General features: G+C 34.9%; 1 protein-coding gene across 1 annotated transcript in view; it reads left to right on the top strand.

The window, feature by feature from the left end:
* Positions 1–25,039, top strand: part of Sppl3 (signal peptide peptidase like 3) — a 108,786-nt gene that overhangs the window by 60,300 nt on the left and 23,447 nt on the right. Inside the window, exon 2 of the mRNA XM_027923259.2 lies at positions 11,791–11,868. Coding sequence (XP_027779060.1) covers positions 11,791–11,868 — 78 coding nt within the window. The remainder of the gene's footprint in view (positions 1–11,790; positions 11,869–25,039) is intronic.

Below are 25,039 nucleotides of genomic sequence, written 5' to 3'. Positions count from 1 at the left end.
GTTTGTTACCAAGTATAATATATTTTGGAAGGAAGTTTGCAATCTCCTTCATATTATAGTTTTTATTCTTCCTTTGTAAAACAAGGATATTATATCGTTATGTACTAGGTATTTGGCAAATGATAAATAGGCAGGTTGTTTAATAGATCGTGATAATTTGAGTTTTCTGTTGACTTGTAGGAATCTCATTCCCTCTTGGCAGTAAATGGAAAATTACTGTATAAATTAAAGCGTGAGTGCAAATATGAGCTGATTCTCACTTTTAGTGTTATATAGCAAAGAATTCCCCCTCAAAGTTAAAAATCTTTCTTTTTTAATGTTTATTTATTTTAGTTGTACACAATGCCTTTATTTTTATGTGGTGCTGAGAATCGAACCCAGGGCCTTGCACGCACCAGGCAAGCGCTCTACCGCTGAGCCACAACCCCAGCCCCAAAAAATCTTTCTTGAAATGCAGCTAAATACATATTTGGACTAAAAAAGAACTGAGATTTTAATATGTATTTCTACTAATTGATTTCAATTTGAATGAACAATAATTTTTGAGCCACTAAATAAAAATGCTGCCAGTTGTAAAATGCATTCTAATTTCAGAGTTGTTACAATGTGGGGGAAGGCATGTCTTTCATAGTAGGTGACAAAAGCCAACCTATTCCATGATTGGCTTTTGTCTCCTGCTTCTCCAATCAGTTGAAGGAATAACTACTGGAAAATGGAGAATTGATACTGATCAATATCAGTTATCTATTGTGTATAACAGACTGTTTCAAAACCTAGTAATTTTAATTTATTATATTTAATTTAAATTTTTAAATAATTGTAGTTTACACACCGTTTGCTTAGTTCCTCCCACTGGTGAGTAACATTTTGCAAAACTATATTATCACTACCAGGATGTTGGCGTTGATACAAACTACTGATTTTATTAAGATTTCCCCCAGTTACTTGCCACTTGTGTGTGCACATGTGCTAAGGTATATATATTTTTATTGTCTATGTGTGTGTATATCCAGTACCACAGTGGAGATATAAACAGAACTAGCATTGAAAGTATCCTTTGAGTTGCCCTTTTGTAAGCCCACCCACCTCCCTCCTGGTACTGACCTCCATCCATTCTCACTCTGGTCTCTAACCCCTGGCAAATGCGAATCTTTCTGCCATTTCTAATGTTTTCTTCTTTCAGAAATGTAACATATATACATGCACACACAATGTTATTTTTTCTTTTCCCCATGAGTTTGTGGATCTGCAGTTGGGGCAGGCCTCAGTTGGGATGGTTTATCTTTGTTCTGCATGATATCTGCTGGACTCTCCTGGGATTGGAGGATCCAAGATAGTCTTGTTGACATGACTGAGCCTTTGTACTTGCTTTTGGCTTGGGCATCTTAAATGTCTCTCGTGGCTCCTCTCATGTAAAGGGCTTCTCTCTTTCGTGTTGCCACTTCAGACAAGATAGTTGAATATGTGAGTGATGGCATATGTGTCTTGCTTGGATCTGTTATAAATGTTACCTTCAGTTTTTAAATCTGTAGTAGTTTGAATTCCATACAAAACACAAAGTATGGCACATTTCTGTAGTCCCAGCATGGGAAGGCCGAGGAGGGGAAGATTTCTTGAGTCTAAGAGTTCAAGACTAACCTGGGTAACATAGCAAGACCCAGTTTCAAAAAAAAAAGAGGAGACCAAGTTGAACATGATAAAGTGATATCTTTTTCCTCACTAATGCCAGTTTCAAATATAGCAGTTCTGCTGCAAGGCAAGTTGCCAGAGTTCAAGTTATCAGCCAAATCTAAGGATTCCCCAGGGGCCTGTGGTATTTACAGAACAAATGGTTGCTTAAAGTGGCTGTTAAGATGTTAGGAATGGTTCACCTCCTTTTCTTTTTCCCAGACTGGCCGTTTCTTGTGCTCTTAAAAGAGCAGGGGCCTTGTATACATAGTTCAAGATTTCTATAATACTAACTTTAAGTGACCACACAGATTTGCCTCTTGACATTCAGTGTTTTAGGTAAGGCATAAGGATATTGTTTTTCATGGTATTTTCAACTTCACAGAAGAGACTGTTTAAGAGAGAAAAGAAGAAAAGAAAGACTCTTTTCAGCTGAGGAATTGAAACTCAGAAAGCATTTTCTCTTACGATTTTTCTGCCTGTGAGCCCATTGTGATGGCACATGCTTGTAATCCCAGGGACTCCAGAAGCTGAGGCAGAAAAGCAAATTCAAGGCCAGCCTCAGCAATTTAGTAAGGCCCTGTCTCAAAAGTTTAAAAAATAAATAACAATGGCTAGGATGTGACTCAGTGGTTAAGTGCCCCTGGATTCAATCTACAATACCAAAAAGTGTGTGTGTGTGTGTGTGTGTGTGTGTGTGTGTGTGTGAGAGAGAGAGAGAGAGAGAGAGAGATTGATTTCTGCCTATGAAATGTTAAGCTTCATTTTATTGTGAGAGTGGCAGTAGAGTGAGTCAAAAGTTAGGTCCCAGATTTTTGGGGCAGAATTCTTGATAATCTATTACATTATAACAAATAAGCTTGTACAGATTTCTGGAATGAGAAATAATTAAAAAGTTATTGTTCAGTGAGGAGCACATGCTTAGGGTATTTAATAAGTCAAGAGATGAGTGTTAAGTGTAGTTTCATATACAGAAATGAAAATTTCATCTGAGTTTAGAACAATATGTTATTTGGTTCTGCCTTCCTTTTTGATAACCAATTTCACAAACATTTTACAGTAGTGTCTCCTTATTGGAGCTTTTGATTTTGATTTTGGTAGTTTTACTTTCCCACAGTCAAATGGGTACCTACAATAAGATATTTTAAGGGATAACATCTGTATATCTTTTATTATAGTAATTGTTATATTTTATTATTAACTTGTTAATCTGCTGTGTCTAATTTAAAAATTGAACTTTATCATAGTCATGTATGTATTGAAAAATCATAGTACACTGTATAGGGTTTGATACTATCTATAACTTCCTTTTTCCAGAATGTCACACAAATGGGATATTTGTAATCTTTTGAATCTGCCTTCTTTTACTTAGATATATGCATTTGAGAGTCAGCTATTGTATTGTATCTTGGTAACCTTTTTTTTTTTTTCCTAATGATACCACAATTTGTTTATTCATTCACTAGCTGATAGGCATTTGGATTGTTTTCAGTTCTAAAGCAGGTTTTGATAATGATAACTAAGATGTTTTTAAAAACTGTATTACCTATATATCTAAATACATATCTATATATATCACACACACTTATACCCCTCATCCCCATACATAGTCCTTTGGCCATAAACTAGTTTATCCCAGCTCGTAGCTATCTGTCTACTTTGAGGAAAACAATTGACTAATATTTCCCTCTGCCTTGTAGATATGTCTCTTAATAGGGCTGTGTCTGGCTTCTGGTGTTTTAACACAGGAATTGCAGTTAACATTGCGGGATGAACATTCAAATCACAATAAAATGCACATGCTTTTGAAAAAATCTTGAGAGATGTGAATGTCATTCATGGGAAGGAGTTAAAGCATGTTGCCATGGAAACCTTTAAATATGGGGTCTTCTGTTTTTCCACCCTTTAAATTCATCCTGTCTTTCATAGGCAATAAAAAATGTGTGTATGTGTATATATGTAAAGATAAAGTAATTATAGATCATCTTTACTGCCTTGGAGGCTAATACTGTTCTTTTATATGAATTTGCTCAGTCATCAGTATCACTGATAGAAATAATCATTTTTCACTATGCTAGTCTTGGTAAAATGTAGCTATTAACATGTGGAGCATTTCATATTTGTTCTTTTCATAAAACATTATACTAATGAAGGAAAAATAAAATACTTGGATCTAATGAAGGGATATTAATATTTTGATGTTTGAAAAATTCACCCATCTTTATGGTGTGGCTCTTAAGATGCTGAAGACTATTGATAGCTTAAATGCACCACACACACACACATACACACACCTTTGTGCACAGTAGGAAATGGGGTCCTCTGGCCAGGTGGACTCACAATTCATAAATGCCATCTTTATGAATGGAAAGTTACTCCTCCCTTCAGTTGACTATACCTATCTTCTAAGACATGACTCTGATCACCAAACATAGGCACACTGATAAATATGCATCCTCTGGGAGGAAGGAGGTGGACTGTACTTTAACACTCACTGGCCCTCTTAGCCAGGTACCGTACCGTTGTGCAGTAAGCAATAGTATATATGGAAATGGAGACCATCGTGCTAAGTGAAATAAGCCAGAACCAGAAAGTCAAAGATTAAATGTTTTCTCTCATATGCAAAAGCTAGAGCAAAATAGAGGGGAGAGATGGGAGAATCCCATGAAAAGAGAAGGGAGATCAATGGAGTGGAAGGAGGAAGGACTGGAAAAGGGAGTAATTGTGGAATGAAGTAGACAAAAATATTCTACTTATGCATATGAATATACCACAGTGAATTTCACCTTTATATCTATAAAGTACCAATTAAAAATAAGTAAACAGAAAAAAGACCAGTTAGAATACAGGAAGGGGGGGGGATAGTGAATGGGGGAAGGAAAGAGGAAGTACTGGGAGACTAAAATGGAGCAAATTATATTCCATGCATGAATGATTATGTCAAAGTGAACCCCACTATCATGTATAACTATAATGTACTAATAAAACATTTTTTAGGCTGGGCACAGTTGTGCATATCTGTAATCCCAGCAGCTCAGGAGGCTGAGGTAGGAGGATTGTGAGTTCAGTGCCAACCTCAGCAAAAGCGAGGAGCTAAGCAATTCAATGAGACCATCTCTAAATAAAATACAAATTAGGGCTGGGGATGTGGCTCAGTGATTGAACGCCGCATGTTCAATCCCCAGTACCAAAATAAATAAATAAATAAATAAAAATAAACAAACAAACAAAAAAACAATAGTATATAACAGGGTTGGCAAACTTTTCCTGTAGAGGTTCAGATAGTAGATATTTTGGCCTTTGAGAGCCATAGTTCTCTGTCACAAATACTTAAATGTTCATGTTCTAGAGCAGCCATAGATAATACCTAAAGAACTGAGTTTGGCTGTGTTTATTGGAATAGCAGTAGGCCATTGTTGGCTGGTTCCTGGTTTGTAGCAGTTCATGGTATTTCCCAGAGCACGTTATTTCCCTGGTAAAAACTTTATTCTGCCACCTTATATGTTGTGTCCTTCTTATAGAATTGTGACTTTTTTTGGTATCTTGCACATAAACAATTGAATTTAATTTCTTAAATTTTCATTTGATAAGGTACCTATTGTATTAAGATTAGAATATAGTCATGGTTGCTTAACAATAAGAGATGTGTTCCAAGAAATGTGTTGTTAGGTAATTTTGGTATTTTGTGAACATTATAGATACTTACATAAACTGACTACAGTATCACTAGACTATATAATCTTATGGGACCACCCATATTTAGGCCATCATTGTTGACCAAAATATCTTTATGTGACACATCATGAGTCATATTTTATTTTTCTCCTTAAAATATGGAAAGATGTGGAAGAGAATTATTGTGCACATTCTGTTATACAAACTTTTTTAGTTAAAAATACAAATTGAATCCTGTTTCAGCATATTCCCATAGTGGGAAAACTAGCATTTCTTTAGGCCTGAAATACAAATTATTTTCTGCACTTAACATTTGAATCCAAAAATCTTGGATAGCAGAATAATTACAACTGCTTTTTGGTATTTTGTGATGTGTTTGTGTAAAGATTACATTGGAGAACATGCTAGAAGTTTTCCAGGGTTTATAGGTAAAGGTGTAAGGCAGCAATTCTCAAAGTGTGGCCTGTAGATCCCTGGGTATTCCTGGGATCTTTTTAGTGGGTACATGAGATCAAACTATTTTCATAATATTAATAAAGTTATTGTCTTTCTCATGTTGACTTCCATTTTGGTGCTAGGGACCAAACCCTGGGCCTTGTGAATGCTAAATAAGCACCCTACCACTGACCCACATCCCCAAACACCTCATCTTGGCATTTTTTTGCTCATGGTAAAAAGGCATTGGTTGTATAAACACTGATGTGTTATCAATGAGTCATGGCAGTGTATCACTCTGTACTAGTGATCATGGTATTCATCACCAAGTACAGTTTTTTGTTTGTTTTAAGGCCAGTTTCAAGCCAGGTATGATGACACCTGTAATTCTAGCAACCTGGGAGGCTGAGGCAGGAGGATCATGAGTTCGAGGCCAGCCTTAGCAACTTAGGAAGGCCCTAAGCAACTTTGTGAAACCTTGTCTCAAAAAAACAAAAAGGGTTGGGATGTGGCTCAGTGGTAAAGCTCCTCTGGTTTCAGTCTCCAGTACAAATAAATAAATAGGCCGTCCAGTTTCACTGAGAATGTTCTTGATGAAGCAGTAAGTTTGTTTTATTAAAATTCTCAACTCTAAAGCACACATTTTTATGATAAAATGAAAAGTTTCCACAAAGATTTCTGTGTATGCCAAAGTACCTTCGGGTTACCTTGAGAACCTTGAGAAAAATACTTGTGTAGTCACTCGATGCTGACTGAGCTAGAAACAGTTGCATCTATATATATAGGAGGCAGGGGTTGGAAACCATTTTCTCTGAAATGACGGGGGACAAGCTAGAGTTAGTCATACTGGGGTATTATGAGTAAAGTATGCCTATCACTTCAAGGGGGAAAAATTATTTTTTGCCAGTGGTAAAATTTGAGCTCAAATGAAAATTAAAATTTTGGAAAATTTAAATCTGCTCCCATGAACCAATGGAACGAGATTAACAAATGTGATTTTCCAGATATTGTATAGTGAAAAGTGACAACACCTAGAAGAGCTGAATGATTCAGTGAACCATTTGCTTCCAGATTACCAATGTACAATGTTATGGAATCATTCCTGGGTGAAAGTATCATCTAAAGTACAGAATAGTCCAGTGGATTTTAATGTAATATGATTTTTAAAAATCCAATGATATGGTTTCAGATTCCACAGATTCCACCTTTAAGAAATTATCCCTTTTTGGATTTTAGTGTAGTATCAAAGAATATCCTTAGTTAGTTGAAAGGGTTATTAAAATACTCTGTTTTCCACTGTCCATATGTGTAAGGCCATATTTTACCTCATAAAGTTCCACCTGAGCAACATATGACAACAGGTTGAATATAGAATCAGACATTAAAGAAGTTTGCAGACCTGGGGGTGTAGCTCAGTGGTAGAACACTTGTGTAGCATGTATGAGGCACTAGGTTTGATTCTCAGCACAATAAATAAATAAATAAATGTATGTCCATGGATGACAAAAAAAAAATTTTAAATAGTAAAAGTATTGTGTCTATACAACTAAAAATTTTAAAAAGTTTGCAGAGCTGTAAAAGAATTCTATGCTTATCTAATTTTTTAAGTGTGATTATTTTTCCTTTAGAAGTATTATGTTAACAGTAGTTTTATTGTAAATAAGTAAGTCAACAAATATCTTTAAATTTTTTTAGTTTGAATTTTTTAAATGGTAAATATCACTGACTATAACTCACATGAACAAAAGCTCTTAGCGGGTCTCAGTTTTTCCACAGCCAAAAAGTTTGAGGAGTGCTGGTCAAGGGCAATATCTGTGCAGGGTTGGAATAGTAGTAGCTTGGTTTGTTGAGTGGACAATAATGCCTTCATTGTATAGCTGGAAGACTGACACATAGAACATGTTCTAAAACAGTACTTTGTTTGTCTCAGTTTGGCATGATTTTTAGCAGGATATGTTTTATAAGCGCTTGCTAGTAAAACAGCTAGAAATAGATGTTTGACTGTAGAATTACTAAAATCCAGCCTGGTTCTAAAAATCGTAGGGTGTATAGTATAGTTTTGGATATGAGAGGACTTTCTGGTAGCTTTTGAATTTGTCTATTAAGGTAAAGCTTGGGGGAATATAATAAAAAAAATTGGTGGTTTTCATAATGACCACATAAAACACTTCAACATTCAACCTATACCGATACATCATTTGACAAAGTCTTCAAGTCGGTTTAAAGTACATTTGGCTAACTGGTTTTGGTATGTCTGTAATGCATGTATTTAGTTTCTTTTTACGTTTCAATAAGGATTTTTTTTTTTAATTTCAGAAAATAGCATTTGTTCCTGTTTTTAATATGCATTCAGAGTTTCTGAGAATAGACAACCTCAGTAAGAGCATCTGAAGAATAGCACATTTCTGTTGATGCTCTGGTAGAGTCTAAAGTGTAGAATAAAGAAGGTGTGAAATACAATTATTAGGCTTTTTTTGAATCCTAGACTTGGACAGATTGCTCATCCTTTTCCTTAGACTACCTTCCTTTTCCTCCCCACCTACCCCATCTATCTTAGTCTTACCCCAGAGCTCAGACTCCAGACCCCAGATTTTGATTCCTGTAGTAAAAGTCCTAAAACCTGTGAGTACTTCTAAAGTGCTAATGACTCTTACTTCAGTTATTTGTATGGATGAAAAGAATAGAGACAGGTAACAGAAGGAGTCCTTTTACTCCCCATTCTTACCAGCAAGAAAACCCTTAGACAGACAGAGGCTGGGGCTGGGGCTCAGCCGTGGAGTGCGCACCTAGCACGTGCAAGGTCCTGGGTTCAATCCTCAGCATCACGTAAAAATAAAGAAATAAAATAAAGCATTGTGTCCAACTACAACTAAAAAATAAATATTAAAAACAAAACCCTTATGGGGCTGGAGTTGTGGCTCAGCAGTAGAGCGCTCGCCTAGCACGGGCGAGGCCCTGGGTTCGATCCCCAACATCACATTAAAAAATAAATAAATAAAAATATTGTATCCAACTACAACTAAAAAATAAAAAATTGAAAAGAAAAACCCTTAGACATTTGAAACAGCTATTCTTTTTATGAGCCTGTAGAGTTAAAAAAAAAAAAAAAAAAAAAACCTACTCCAGGAGACCCAAGATTATATACAAATATCAAAGCAAACTATTTGGTACAGGGTGAGAAGCTTGTAGGTTAGACTATATAGCTGGCAAACAAACAAACAAACAAACAAAAAACTCTCTTTTTAAAGGTGACCAAAGAGAAGAATTTCCCATGAGTTGACTAAACCAACCAAATACTTCATATTTTTCCCCCATATTCATCTCTCTCTGCTGGTATAATGTAGAATTTATATAAGCCGTTTTACATCTGTAAATATTGGATGGTTTTTAAAATGCCAATTTTTAATAGCATGGAAACAGTGTCATCTTTATTGGAGCTGATTTAATGAGTGACCAGAAAAATGAAAGAGAAGGTAAACCTGCTAACATTTTTGGGTTTTGGAAGAAAATCACAATGTAAAAACTTGGACCCTTGAAAATAAAAATTAATTGGGCCTTCATTTCATTGGGGCCAGAAGATAATTTAGACCACGAGTTATGGTATAATTAAAGATAGAAACTCACACATTTTCTGACTCCAAATTTGATGGAAGTCAGTTTGGGAGACTCTGGAGTTAGGCTGCCTACATTCAGAACTGCATCCTGCTCCAGGTCTTCAGAAAACAGAAGGGTAATTCTCTAAACCCATGACTATGAAAACTCAAAAAGAGTTTTTTTGTAATTCATTTTCAACAAAACCTGACCTAAATTAATAAGGCTATTTATGATCTTTATTAATTATTATTTATTAATAATGTTATTACAGATTACTGCTCCAGCCACAACCTCAGCCCGTTTTCTTTATAAAATCAAAAAAATTATTATTTTAGTTCTTATACACATCAGTTCTCAAGGTTCTTTGTTTAGGTAAGGGATTGTAGCAGTGTAGTACTTCCCTTGTAGAATGGTGTAAGAATTAAATGCTCAGTAAAATGTTAAGTATTGGGGCTGGGGATGTGCCTCAAGTGGTAGTGCGCTCGCCTACCATGCGTGAGGCACTGGGTTCGATTCTCAGCACCATATAAAAATAAAATAAAGATATTGTGTCCACCTAAAACTAAAAATAAAAAAAAAAAAGATTTCCTTAAAAGAAAAATAATTTTAAAAAATGTTAAGTATTTTTGGTGTTACCACCAGTAAAGCTCCAGAACCTCAGTTTTGAAATATAACATGTCTGTCTTCCTGTGTGTGTCAGTGCTGTCCACTAGAAATTTTTGCAGTGATGGAAATGTTCTTTCCCTGGCTGTCCAGTATAGTAGCCACTAGCTTTTGAACAGCTGAAATTTATCTATTGCAACTGCCAGACTGAATTTTTCATTTTATTTAATTTAAATAGCTATGTAGGCTGGTGACTACAGTGTTGGACAATATAGCTCTGTGTAATTCACTTGAGTTCATATTCCACTCAGAATCCAGTTTTGCTATTTTTGTAATTATCTCCCCTACTATAAAAATGACTGAAAAAATTACTACTAGCTAAGAAAGTTAATGTGAAGGGAACAACTTGTGTTTCTAAGTACCTCCTAACTATTAGCTTAGCATCAGCTAATAGGTTCTTTGTCTCCAGAACTTTTAAAAGACCCAATAGGAAAGTATATATATTTCTACTTGAACTTATGAGCAACCTCTAAAGAAATCAGCTTGGGTGATTCAGAAAATGTAATGCATCGATGCCAAGAAGCCCCTAAACTTAGAGAATTTAAGTGTTTAACAGTTCCCTGGTAAATAGGGGGAAAGAAACATAAAAAGTTGTTGCAGGATAGCAGAATGTTTGTGCTAACGTATTCACATTTGCCAAGCAGATGTTATTTTCTAGGAATGATTTCTGTGCACACTTAAAATGTAAAATATCAATGTTTTTATGATTCCTTTAGGCTAGATAGAAGTTATTAAAGTGTATCTCCCAAAATTGCAAAATGCATTTCTTCCTAATGCTGTTTTCAGAGAAGACTTGAACATTCAATGGCATGGCATGTGTGATATTTACCTGTGAGATCCCATGGTTTACCTGTGATAAAAGATTGTTTCAAATGTTCCTTTTTTCATTAAATCTTTAATCAACCAAAAAGAGAAGCAAGAGTAAAGGCATCCATTTATTTCTATTTCACTCCGAATTCAAAAAGTTCAAGTCAAATAAGATGAACAAGTATGAATCATTGGGAAATACTGCTGTAGTTAGTAACTCAGAAAATGAGAATATCAAGAATGAGGTTGAAAGTTGTGTTCATTAAAATTGGAAGTTTTAATTAAAACAAAGAAAGGAGTACTCTCTGTATCATGAAGTTTTCTGGGTCTGAATTTTGCAGCAAAGGGGCAGTAAGGCAAAGCACAAGGCAGCAGGAAAAATGCACGCCTGTAAGTGACTCAGGAGGCCAACTTACTGAGACCCTGGCACAAAATTTAAAAAGTGGGCCTAGGGGGCTGGGGCTAGGGCTAGGGGCTAGGGTTCGGCAGAGCACTCTTGCCTGGCACATGTGAGGCACTGGGTCTGATTCTCAGCACTTCGTATAAATAAATAAAAGTATATCAGCAATTTAAAAGAAAGAAAGAAAAAAAGGCTATGGTTTTAGCTACTAGTGATTCCAGTGTAAATGGAGTTTTCTGACGGCATATATTTGGTAGATATTTGGATACCTTTAAAATTGAGAATGGATGTTACAAATACATTATATATCATAAAGAGGTGGAATTTTTACTTAGATGTCTATCACTTAATATCCTGTGAATATTAACTATAATAACTATGAACTTACTATTTATTCCTCATGTGGAACTAGCAAATCACACTTTAATTTTAATGTTATTTTGCTAGTTTTAATTTGCATATATTTGTCATCTTAAAGACCACAGATTGTAAGATCCATGAGGATTTGCTGCATATAACTTAATTTTTTTCCCTCTTTATTTCTCTAGGGCCTATTCCCTGGTGGATTCCAGTCAAGTGTCTACGTTTCTGATATCCATTCTTCTTATAGTCTATGGTAGTTTCAGGTAAGATGTTCTCAAAATGGGGCTGATTTCAATTGGATGTGGAAGGAGCATTGTTCTAGAAGTGTTGACACCAAAACTTAATTGTTTTATGAAGAGAAACAAGACTTCAGCAGAATTCGAGTTAGAACAGGGTGATGTTAATATTCTTTAGTTGGCCGATTTTAAACACTTGGTTTTGCTTATGACTTTAGCTTACTAATGCAAACAGGCAAAAACTAGTTGCTTAAAATTACGAAAACAACTGACTTAAGAGTACTCACTGTTGGGAAAGTTATGAAAAGAGTTCTTGAGTTCTAGAGTCTCGAAGGGGAAAAAAATACATAGAAAGACACTCCAGCGTACAAAAAAAATTACTAGATATTCCTGTAATAAAATATATGATAAAGAAAATTTCATGTTTTTCACCCCTAACCTAAAAAGCATAGCCACAAAGCTTTAGAAGACTTAGAAGGGCCAGGGAAACCAAAATAAAACCGTATCTAAGAAGCTCATGAAATTTTTTATTTCACCATAAAATGCCTTTAAGCAAGTAAATTATATCCTTAGGAAATTTTCCTTATTTTTTTTTTTAATACAAAGATATTGACATAGGTTGAACCCTGTGAAATTGCTGATGAACTTTTTTGACCTGCAAACAATTTCATAGGGTCCAACCTACTTTTATTAGAGTTGTGCTCACTTCGTAAATACTAAGACTGGATCCTGGTGAAATTCTCATTTATCAGGCGGCCATAGGAATAAGAAAAAAACCAAGAAACTAGACACACTCTTCGCACCACTATTCTTAATTTAGAGAAGCTTTAGTGGTTGTACAATTCAAATAGTAGTTTTGTGATTGACACACTTAAAAATAAAGGTTGAGAAATATTGAGAACCTCAAGGGGAATGAGGATGATCAATTAAATAGGCTTAAGGATTTTGACCTCTCTAATATTATATCTGGAGTATCTACCCTTGATATTTTGTATATTATTCTCCACACTGGGTAGGTGGGAATACATATGTATAATAATATGTATCAACATTTCAGAATAATACAGTTTAGATTCACAACCCTAATAGGACTTTCATTCATGCAAATTGCCTGTTTGACATATACTGATATAATGTGTACATATACTGATATAATGTGTAAATTAATTATATTCTGGTTCTTTCACCTAAGAAATATTTTCTGTAGTTATTTTCATACTAGCTTTTGTTAATTTTGAGGTTTCTTTGTATTAGTATCTCCCCTCCCACAAAAAAAAAAATTTCCTCTTTATTGAAACATAAAAACACATTTACAGCATGCCTATTTACTTAAAAATTTTATGGTAACTTCCCAAACCAGTATCTTTGCATGTTTTTCAAGTACTGAAAATAAACCAACATATTCCACAGGTAGACTAAGACTCTCTTCTGTCAACTCATGTCAAATTCAAAGTCACAATACAAATTGAGAAAGAGTTATGCACAGTAGTCAGTTTTCTTAAGCAAATAATTTAATTGATCATTATGAATAAATATTACCAATAATTTCAAAGAATTTCTCTTCTGAGCCATTACTTAATACCATTCAGAATAATGTGGGTTGACATACCCAGTCCAAAAAAACATAAAGAGGACTGCAAGTTGAAATATGTCAATATTCTAAATGTTCAGACATTTCCATTTGTAAGAGTAAATGCTATATTTAATGACTTACCATAGCAAAAAAGAATAATTCACTGAAAACAATTTTTTATGAAATTCCTGATATACTTTATGAAAGTTTGAAAATATAAATAGAAAAGATGTGTATGATATTTCGTTCTTGCTGGACATATGGGTTGTTAAAGTGACCATCTTCATACCTGTTTTTTTTTTCACTTTGATTGGATGATATGCTTGAGATAAATATCCAAAAGTGGACATGATTCACCAGCGTATGGATGGACTCTTAGTATATATTGCTGTATTGTTTGCCAGATGATTATACCAATTGAGGATTTGTCAAATAAAATTTTGTGTAATAGTATAACATATAGATTAAAAAAAAAGATTTTTTTGATGTACATTCCTGTTTACAAATGAGAAGACTGAAGCCCAAGAAGATGATGTAACTTGACAGAGAAGACACAACTAGTTGGTAACAAAGTCTGAATTGGAACAGTTCTCAAGGTCCTAGTACCTTATGTCTTCTATACTTAAATATAATGCATTTTCTGAAAATAATGATGCCTTTAAGTGCACATGTAAATTGAACTCATAGAATAAGTTGGTGTTTTCTCCTCTTCTGTTTTTCCAGAACAAATTATGTGAAATTGTTATTCTTTAAAGTTTTGATAGAATTTACTGGCAAAGCCATATAAAGCTAGGCTTTCTTTGTGAGACATATGTATGTGAGATATAGACATATATGTATATACACACTGAAATTTTATTTTCATATACATGTATATATGTCTATAGTATGTGTGTATATATATATATAAAATTTCAGTGTTGGAAATTGAATCTAGGTATGTTCTACCACTGAGCTACATCCCTAGCCATTTGTTATTTATTTATTATTTATTTATTTTTTAGTTGTAATTGGACACAGTACCTTTATTTATTTTTATGTGGTGCTGAGGATTGAACTCAGGGCCTCACACATGCTAGGCGAGCACTGTACCACTGAGTCACCACCCTAGCCCTGTTTGTTTATTTTTGAGAGAAGGTCCTGCTAAGTTGCTGAGATTGGACTCAAACTTTTCGATTCTCCTTTTTAAGCCTCCCAGGTTGCTGTCATTACAGGCATGTAACACTGTCCCTAGCTTTGTTTTTGCTTTTATAATTGTGGTAAACAAAATGTGATACATAAAATGTACCATTTAAACTTTTTAAATGTACAGTTCAGTGGCAGGTGAGGACTTTCTTTAGTGCCTGCTGTTGAACATCTTTTTATTGTAGCCATTCTGGTAGGGTGTGAAGTGGTATTTTTATAATGTTTTCACTGCATTTCCCTGAGGTAGTGATGTTAAAAAGAGTTTGAGAATCTTTTCCTTACTGACCATTTGTTTTCTTCTTTGGCGAAATGTTCATTCAAAAACTCTCCCAGGCCTATGATTTGCAAATATTTTCCTGTTCTCTGGCTTGCCTTTTCGTTTTCTTAATGGTGTTTCTTAAAGTCAAACGTTTTTAATTTTGGTCAAGTCCAACTTTTCCAATTTCTTGTTTTGTGGATCATGCTTTTGGTATTGATTGTACCAAAGAGTTCTTTGCCTAATCTCCATGAAAAGAGAGCTGACAAATAAAGGCCATCCCTCTGTAGACAGAGGAGAGAGGCCCTGAGATGTTTCGGGGTCCAGCTTTTGTGGGGTAGGGGTTTGGAGTTGTACTTGTAGCGCTATGGGATAGGCTCAAGGTGCTTGCATCAGAGCTAGGCTGATGGGAATAGCATGGGATTGGCTTGGCCGATGACACCATGGGGTAGGTCACTAATGGGAGTGGGGGAGTTCCAGTAAGAGGAAGTATAGGAAAGCAAAACTTAACTCATAAGATGGTGGTTAACATTTAAGATGGCTGCTCCAATGTTAAATCAATACCCTATACTCCAGGCACAAAGATTTTCTACTAAGAAATTTTCTCATTATTATATTTAAGACTATGATTCATTTTGAATTAATATTTATGTATATTGTTACCTACAAATCTAAATTCAGTTTCATGAATATAGCTATCTAGTTGTTGCAGCACCATTTGTTAAAAATGACTATCCTTTGCTCCCATTGAATTGATTTGCCACAGTTGTCAAAAATCATTAATTGTAAAAGTAAGGGTTAGTCACCAGACTTCCCATTCCTGTTGTTAGTCTGTATATCTCTTCTTATGCTAGTACCATAGTGTCTTGATTACTATAGCTTTTATGGTAAGTGTTGAAATTGAGTAGTTTAAGGCTGACTACTATGAATCTTTTTTTTTTTTTTTTTTAACACGAATTGTAGGTTTATCTGGTCAGTTTCTACCAGAACAAACAAACCCTGCTGGGATTTTACTAGGAGCAGTGGGTCTGTAGACCAGTAATTAGGGCAAAATTGTTTTCTTAATAATACTCTTTAGAATCCACGGGCTTGAATTTATTAAGATCTTTAATTTCTCTTTGTAGTTTTGTAATGTTCATTGTATAAGGCTTGTACCTCTTTTGTTAAATTTATTCCCAAGTATTTTATTCTTTTTTGTTTGGGTTTTTATGTGGTACTGGTGATAGAACCAGGGCCTTGTGAATGTTAGGCTACCATTAAGCTATATCCTGCCACTGAGCTACATCCCTAGCCCCTTGATCTTATTTTTGATGGAATTTTTTCCTAGATTTAATTTTTGGGTTGTTTATTGCTGAGAATATAGAAATGCAATTGGTTTTTGTATATTAATGTTGTATACTGTTGCTTTGAAGAACTTATTGGTGCTGGTAAGTTTTTTGTTTGTATGTTGGATTCCTTAGGAGTTTTTACATGCAGGATTATGTGGTCTGCAAATAAAGACAGCTCCGCTTTTTCCTTTCAATCTGAAAGCGTTTAATTCTTCCCACCACACCCTTATTGTACAGGCTAGCTTTTCCAGTTGTGTTGACTAGAAGTGACAAGAACACATATCTTCACTTGCCTTGTTCATAATGTTAGGGGAAAGCATTTATCATTAAGTGTGATGTTAGCAGATTGTTTTTCATAAATGTTCTTTACCAAGTTGAGGAAGTTTCCTCGTTAGGTTTTGGAGAATTGTTTTCATAAATGTGTGTTGGATTTTGTTACATGTTTTTTATTCATCTTTTGAGATGATCATATGGGTTATGTCCTTACTCAATTAGTATGGCACATTAACAGATTATTGGATGGTAAGTCCACCTTGCCTTCCTGCAATAAATGCTACTTGGTCAAGGTAAGTAATCTTTACTTTTACATGGTGCTGCATTTGGTTTTCTGGCATTTTGTTAAAGATTTTGTGTGTCTGTAGTGATGAGGAATATTAATATACAGCTTTATTGTTAGGTCTTAAAGTTTTAGTATCATGGAATAAGTTAGGAAATAGACTAAATCTATTTTCTGGAAAATATTGTAGAGAATTGCATTGTTGTTTTTTGTTGTTGTTGTTTGTTTGTTTCTTTAACTAATTGATAGAATTCACTAGTGAAACTGTAATGCTAGCCTTTTCTTTGTGGGACATTTTTTGGTTTGGCTTGATTTTCCTTCTTGGCTCACTGTTTTGTTCCTTTTTTAATGATTTTATTGAGATATGCAATACATATCATAAAGTTCACCTGTTTAAACTAATACAGTTCAGTTTTTAGTATATTTACAAAGTTGTGCAGACGTAGTGCATAATCCAATTCTAGACATTAGCATCATCCCATTAGCCGCAATTCCTCATTCCTTTTACCCCAGCAGCCACTAGTCTACTTTGTCTCTGTAGACTTGCCTATCTTGGACATTTCATAAGTGGAATATTACATATTGTAACTTTTTTGTGACTGGTGCTTTGACTTGACATAATGCTTACTTGATATTATGTCAAGAATATGTCATTTATGGTTATTTCATTTCTTTTTATTGCTGAGTAATACGCTCTTTGTTTGGGTTATTTCTACTTTGGGGCTATTTTTAATAATTCTGTGAATTTATGAATATATATTATATGTAATTTATCTACATAAATTCTGTGAGTTTATGTACAGTTTTTCATTTCTTTTTGGAAAATTGCTAGGTCATATGGTAACTCCCATGTTTAACATTTTAAGAAGTTCTACTGTTTGCCAAAGTAGCTACATCATTTCACATCCCCAGCAGTGATGTATGAAGATTCCAGTTTCTCCAGATCCACACCAACACTTGATATTATGTCTTTTTGACTGTAACTATTCTGTTATAGTGGGTATGAAGTGGTATCTCATTATGGCTTTGATTTGCATTTCCCCTAATGACTAACAGTGTCAAAGCACCTTTACAAGTGTTTATTTACTATCTGTGTACTTTGTTTGGTTAAGTGTCTATTCAGATATTTTGCCCATTTGTAAATTTGGTTCTCTTCTTTATTGTTGAATTTTAAAGAGTTCTTTATACTTTGAAGACAAGTTCTTTACCAGATAAATGCTTGCAAAACATTTCTTTCAATCTTTAGGTTTGTTTTTTCACTTTCTTTATATTTATAATTGTTATACGTTTACTGATGGACTGGCCTTTAAAAATATTTCTGTTTACCTCTAGTAAAAATATCTGTCTTACTATCTGATGTTACTATGATCATTCCAAGTCTCTTTTTTTTTTTTGAGAGAGAGAGAATTTTTTAATATTTTCAGTTTTCCATGGACACAACATCTTTATTTTATTTTATGTGGTGCTGAGGATCGAACCCAGCGTCCCGTGCATGCCAAGCAAGCACATTACTGCTTGAGCCATATCCCCAGCCTCCATTCCAAGTCTCTTATGGTTGCATATGGGAAGATTTTTAACTACTAATTCCGTTTCTTCTTGAAAGGCTAGATTTCCAATTTGCTAATTTGTGTCTTTATCAAATTTGTTCAATTCCCCTGAAGTGTCTTAAATTGTTGGCATTGTGTGTTCTTTATAATTTCCACCTCAAATACTGGGTCTTGAACCCAGAAGCACTATCACTGAGCTATATCCCCAGCCCTTCTTATTTTGAAACCTTGATACAGGGTTTCACTAAGTGGCCCAGGTTGTCGTCAAACTTGTGATCCTACTGTTTCAGCTTCCCAAGCAGCTAGTACAATAGGTGTGCACCATCATGTCCAGCTATAATTCGTTTAATTTCTAATGTAGGTAGTGATGTTTCTTCTTTCATTTTTTTTTAATTTTAGTCATTTATGTCTTTGGTGTAAAAAGGTTTATCAGTTTTGTTGATCACTTCTAAAAAGCAGCTTTTGTTTTCACTGTTTTTTTTTTTTTTCTGTTTTGTTTTCATTGATTAATCTTTTTGTTCCCTTCTGCTTGTTTTGGATTTTATTTCTACTTGTTTTTCTAATTCCTTAAGGTAGAAATTCAAGTTATTGATTTTGAAACCTTTTCCTTTTTATGTATGCATTTAAAACTAGTATAAATTTCCCTCTGTTAACTTAGCTGTATCAGATTTTGATACATTTGCCATCCCTTGGCTGAGCTTTGCAAGGCTTCCTGTATTACTTGAAGCTCACTTCTGCCTCTTAATCTTTCCAGTTGATGGGGTGGATATATATGTGGAATAATTTATCATAATCAGCATGTTCTTGAAGAGTATGACAAATCTACAGGAGACTGTTAACAGAAAGAAAAACAAAAAACTAACCGAACAGAAAAATAAAAGTAATAGAATAGGACGAACTATTACAATCAGGTTGGCCAAAGAATTACAAGGTGAATCTGGTTTGGAATTTCTTACCTTGTAACTGCCAAGACACTTGACATTCTGTTCCATTTAGAGTCTCAGACAAAGAAACGACAAAGCTTGAAATAAATCCAAAAGAAAATTAAAAGAAAAATATACTTCATGCAGATATGAAGGTGGTTTGGTGTTTCTTAGCTTGTAACTAACTTAAGACTTGATATTCTGTCCCAGCAGGAGTCTCTGACAAGAAATAACAGGTTTGAAATAAATCCTAAAGAAAGGTGTACTTCATGCTTCCTCCCTTTCTTTTCCCTCTCCCTCATACCTTGTCTCCCTTAAAACCCTCTGTGTTTTTATTTTTAAGCTGCTGTGTTACAGAATGATAAGACTTTTATAACTTCAGTATAAATACACTTTTTTTTAAAGGAAAGTATCTTCTACCTTTACATTCTTTAATGGTGAGGAAATTTTATTTGCTTATACTCAAAACTCTGTGGGATATGGTGTCATCAGATTAATAAGACTTCAGAGATAATTAAAGCTGTACTTTATCTGCTTTTACTTCCCTCCATACTAAATGCATGTAATCATAGTAGGCTAGGTTATTCAAAGGAAGTCACTGTTGTTCATTAATGTCATGATGTTCTAATGGTGTGCAATGTGTTTACTGTCTTTGGAGCTGCTCTTTGTCATTTCATAATCTGTCATGCATAAAAAAATATCATTTAATTTGTTAGATGATGTAGGGAATGATTATATTCATTATGATGTATATGAACAAGTTCTTTATATATTTAACAATTTATTTTCAATTTATTTTAAAAATGTTTAACTTTAAAAACCTACTGTAAGTCTTCTGGGAACACATATTTAACTTAAAACTAAGTTCAGCCTTGTAATGTTTACTTTGGCCAGTGAATTCTCCCCTTCATGATGTTCACTTTCAGTATTGTACTCAGTTATCAGAATTAAAATGGATGAACAAGTATAACTTGGAACAAATTAATGTGTTTTCACCTCCATTTTGCTTCCTGCAATTGTTCATTTTTATTCTACCCTGTTAAAAAGGATTTCAGACCTTTTACCAAGTTTTATTAAGTGAGAGGATAAGCTAAATTAACGTGGAGCTAAAGAAAAGTATAGGTAGAGACAAAATAGAGCCAAAAATGACCCTAAAATCACATGCCCACACTATTAATACTGGTGTTTCACAAATACCATGGTAAACTTTAGCAGCCAACTTTAAGAAAGAAATTTAAAACTTTCAGTGTCCTTCAGTAAATAGAACCTGAACCCAGTTGTGCAGGTGAACCATAACTAATAATCTAATCTTAACTCGGTTTTAAGAGTAGATAAACATTTATCTCAAACACCCACATGAAGAGGCCACATATAGTAGGCATTCAAGTAAATGTCTGTTGAATGAATTGTAATATCCTTTAATATAAGCTGGTAGTATTGAACAAAAATGTATCTCAGCAAAATCAGTTTCACCAAAATTGGAGGTGTACAGCAGGTAGCAGGAAGTTGTAGTCCAGATGGTCAGCTCACTGCTAAGTATGTCCTGAGGTTATATTTTACAATATCTGGAGAAGTGAATGAGTTGTTAATTCTTCAACTGGCTATTCCTGAATGTTGACCTCTTGATAAATATGAATGGCAAGCACTCTGGACATGGACTCTGTGCTCATAGCACAATATTTAAAGCGTATGTTTCAGGGTTAACCAGCTTCATAAAAGGACAGCTACATCCACAGATTTCAACTACTTGATTACTTTTTACCCATTCTCCTTTATTTTCTTTTCTGAATAATCTTTTTCAGATGTGATTCAAGGCAGAATTGATCCTTCTGTTTTTGTTTTGTCCACTGGTCTTCAGACCTCATGGCCAGGCCCAGTACTCTCTCAAATGTGAAACACCCTGTCATTATGAAGGTTCTCAAGAAGTCTTCTTAATGCCTTATTTTACATCTTCATTCTTATATATTTTTTGTATTATCTTGCATGAACCCCAGTTGAATCCTGCAACATTAAAATACTATTTTTGAATAGTATGCAGCCACTGGCCTAATGCTACAACAGGAAGCCTACTCACCATTTTTTGACCAGTAGCTAATTCTCATTGGAGGTTTTATATACATGTATCAATAATTGGAAATTTGTTTATGTTCTGTAACTTGACCCACAACTACTTCCATTCAGTCATAGTAAATGACAGGAAAAACAAGTACGCTGTAATTGGATGGATCTTTTTTTTTCTTAACAGTGTTAAATGGTTATCTGTAATGAAACAGCCATAGCTCAAGTCCTACTTTTTTTTTTTTTTTTTGTCATTTAATCATTCATGTTAGTAACCCAGACTTGTTTACTAAGCAGATACCAGGGTGTAATTTGGGTAGAATGTGTAGTAATAACATTGTGATATATCGTCATATTATATGTCATTGTATAGCAGTAATAAAAAAACTATGATGGTGAGGTTGGCAGGGAGGATGATGGGTAATCATCTATGAAGATAGAACAGATTGTTCCAGGTCCAGCCAAGCAGTTTGATGTTTGTAGAGTTAATAAATTACCAAGTAAGTTGGGATAAAGACCTGTAATAAAATTGGTCCTGAAGACAGAATCTTCTGCAAAGATGTTTAAACAACTTCAGCTGGCTATTAGCTGTCAGTGTAGGTAACAGTAGCCAGGGATCTACTAAACTTACTCCCACTGATATTATTTTGTAGAGCTGGGAGATTTGACTCTTCCCAGCTTCAACTAATATGTGGAACCCCACTTTATCATTTAGCCAGATGTTAGTTTTTGGTAATGGTGACCCATGTTTACTTCTCATGATCAGACGAAGCTTAGTTTAAGCTTGTTCAAGTGATGAGAAATTCAGAATCAGCTTTCAGTTACTGAAAGACCAGTAATAAAAAGAATGCTCTCTTGCCCCGTAGAACCTCATTGTCCTGCATAAGGCTTTCCTGTCTCTGTAGCAGTTCTTACCAACTAGGTTTTAAGAAAGTGGACCAGCTAAAACAGGTTTTAGGTTAAGCACAACTACCTAGTATTTGAAAAGGGGGAAACCCTTGCCTCAAAATAACCAAGGTAGAGTTTTTAGTAGTCGTCAGGTAATAAATTGAATTGGAGTTGTATGACCCTTCAGCCTAGGCTACCTTGCCATTTCCACTCAGCCTCACTCAGCCAGTCTTATGAAGGAGAGTGTATAAAAGCTGTGCCTTGGGTAAAAGCAGAGAGGACTGACAACTTTCTAGTCCAGAATATCAACATAATGCCAACAAGAAGAATAGGGGAAGTTGGGCTAGGGATGTGGCTCAAGCGATAGCGCGCTCGCCTGGCATGCGTGCGGCCTGAGTTCGATCCTCAGCACCACATACAAACAAAGATGTTGTGTCCGCCGATAACTAAAAAATAAATATTAAAAAAAAAATTCTAGAATAGGGGAAGTTAATGATCTGTAGTAGGACGCCCCCAGAGTAGAGCTGTGCATAAAGAATCTTTTAAATTTACCAAGCTGTCACCAGATTCTGAGAAGCAGAGTAGGCATAACAAGTATAGTTGTTATTGTTGTTGTTGTTATTATTTCCATTCATAAGTGAATTTGGAAAACTCAATATAAATTAATACTTATCTTTCCAAAGGGAAGAAGCAATCTTCATGTCCATTGACTTCAGACATGTTCTAATTAAATGAATCACCAGTCCTAGCCTTTAGTTTCCACAGATGTTGAGCTCTGCCATGAGAACACATGAAGTAAAGTTTAAAAGGCCATAGAAATGAAACCACGCACTGAAACCCCACAGGTGTCTTGGCAGGGGAAATATATACAAAATCTGTATCTGGAACTAATCAAAATTGACAAGAGAAAATTTTTTTTCTCCATTGCCAGTCACTATAACAATTGCTCTAGGACTGAATGAGGTAGAAGCAATTAGTATGTTTTTATTCCCTGCCAAAGTGTCTTCCTCTGATGGGTAGAGAAATAATCCAAAACTGTTTTTTATCCTCGTCCTTTTAAAACCCCAGGGAAGCTAACACACCAGAGTCCGGACCATATTCTAGTAGAGTTGTCTTACCCATATTTCTGCCATGGTTTAGGAAGTTGACCACATCTACCAAAATTTCTCCTTCAGTCCTTTTGAGGAATTGTCATCCATGGGGACTGCCCTCTAGTGGGTCAGTTTGCCAAATAACTGATTAGTCAGATTTATTGAGGGATCAGTGTGAAGCATACCTAACCAATCTGTATTCTATACACTTTTTGAGACAAGTTCTTCCCAAGTTGCCCAGGCTGACCTCAAGCTGAAACTCATGATTCTCCTGTCTCGGCCTCCCAAGTACCTGGGGGTACCACCATGCCTGGCTCAGGTTACCCTCTAATTACAGGCATGTCAACGGGGGCTTCTTCAATACCTATAACAAATAAAAGAGTTTTACCGTGTACATGAAACCAAGTGGCAGGTGAAGTCAGGCTATGAGAGTAATGGGACAGATCTCTTGAATTCATCAAAAGATTTGGGGTGAGAGGGGTGGCACACTGTAGAGTCGAGCACATTATCAGTGTAGCCTTAGCCCAGTAGTTTGGCTAAAAGTCCGAGGACAGACTGTGACCTCTTCAGGATAACATTCTTTACTTTTCTGAAGAGAAGGATACAACTCATCAGTGTTCCAGTACCCCGGAGACTGTTAAAGGCATGAACAAGAAGTGAAAAGAGGCCTCTCCTTCACTCAAAGTCAGCTCAATTTGTATCATGTTTAAAAGATTAACTACCTAATGGCACGTCTGCTTCCAGCCAAGATGTAGTATCAGGAACTGGATTATCATGCCACCTGCAACAACCTCCCCTCACAAAAAATTACCATATATAATACTTGAAACAATAATTTCCCGGTTTGCTATCTCAAGACAGTTTCTAGATCATGGAGGCAGGCAGATTCTGTAAGTCAAGGAGTTGAGAGTCGAGAATGACCAAAGCAACTAGAGCTAATAAAAGTGCAGAGTACAAAAGAAAGAGAGAAAATCCCAGAGGTCTGCCGACATATCCTTTGAGCACTTATAGTATTGATCAGTGTGTGCATGTGAGCAGATTACCTATAGTGAAAGAAAAATAATTTGAGAAGATGAGAGGGAAGAATGCCTATTCCCATTAGCTACATTGGAAAAACTTATGATTTACATGGCATTGATTTGATTCAGACCTTGCCTCATTGATAGAGATTAATTACCCTTTACTAAGCACTTCTTTGGAATCACTTAAATCATAAAAGCGAAACCTGAACAAATAAAGCTATTTCCTAATAACAGCATCCCAGATGATAGCTCAGAATTTACAGGAGTATTAAAATATTAAGCAGCCAATATAAACATAAAAATATTGAGGCAAGGTAAAATGCACAATGTCTGGTGTATAACCAGACATTGTCAGACAAGCAAAGAGGAAGGAAGATGTGATCCATAATGAGAATAGACAGATAGATAAATGGTGTTGTATCCAACTACAACTAAAAAATAAATATTTTTTAAAAACATATAACTATATTCCACATGTACAATAGAAGTTAGTTATATGGATGATAGTTTAAAAGATCTAAATGAAATATATAGAAATGAAGATGAAAATATCTGAGTTTTTTTAAATACACTGCATGGAATTAATAATTAATAACTAATTTAAAAAATTTTTTTGCAATTAGACATTACAGAAAAAAGATTGGTGAATTTGAAAACCTAGCAATAGAAACTATCCAAAAGGAAATAAAGAGAATGAAACAGGAAAGAGAAATTATCAGTGGCCTAATACATGGGTTATTATAATTCCTGAAAGTGGAGAGAAAAGGGAGA

Source organism: Marmota flaviventris, chromosome 1 (genome assembly GCF_047511675.1).
Source record: "Marmota flaviventris isolate mMarFla1 chromosome 1, mMarFla1.hap1, whole genome shotgun sequence".
NCBI lineage: Eukaryota > Metazoa > Chordata > Mammalia > Rodentia > Sciuridae > Marmota > Marmota flaviventris.
This window is presented reverse-complemented; position numbering and strand designations above follow the sequence as displayed.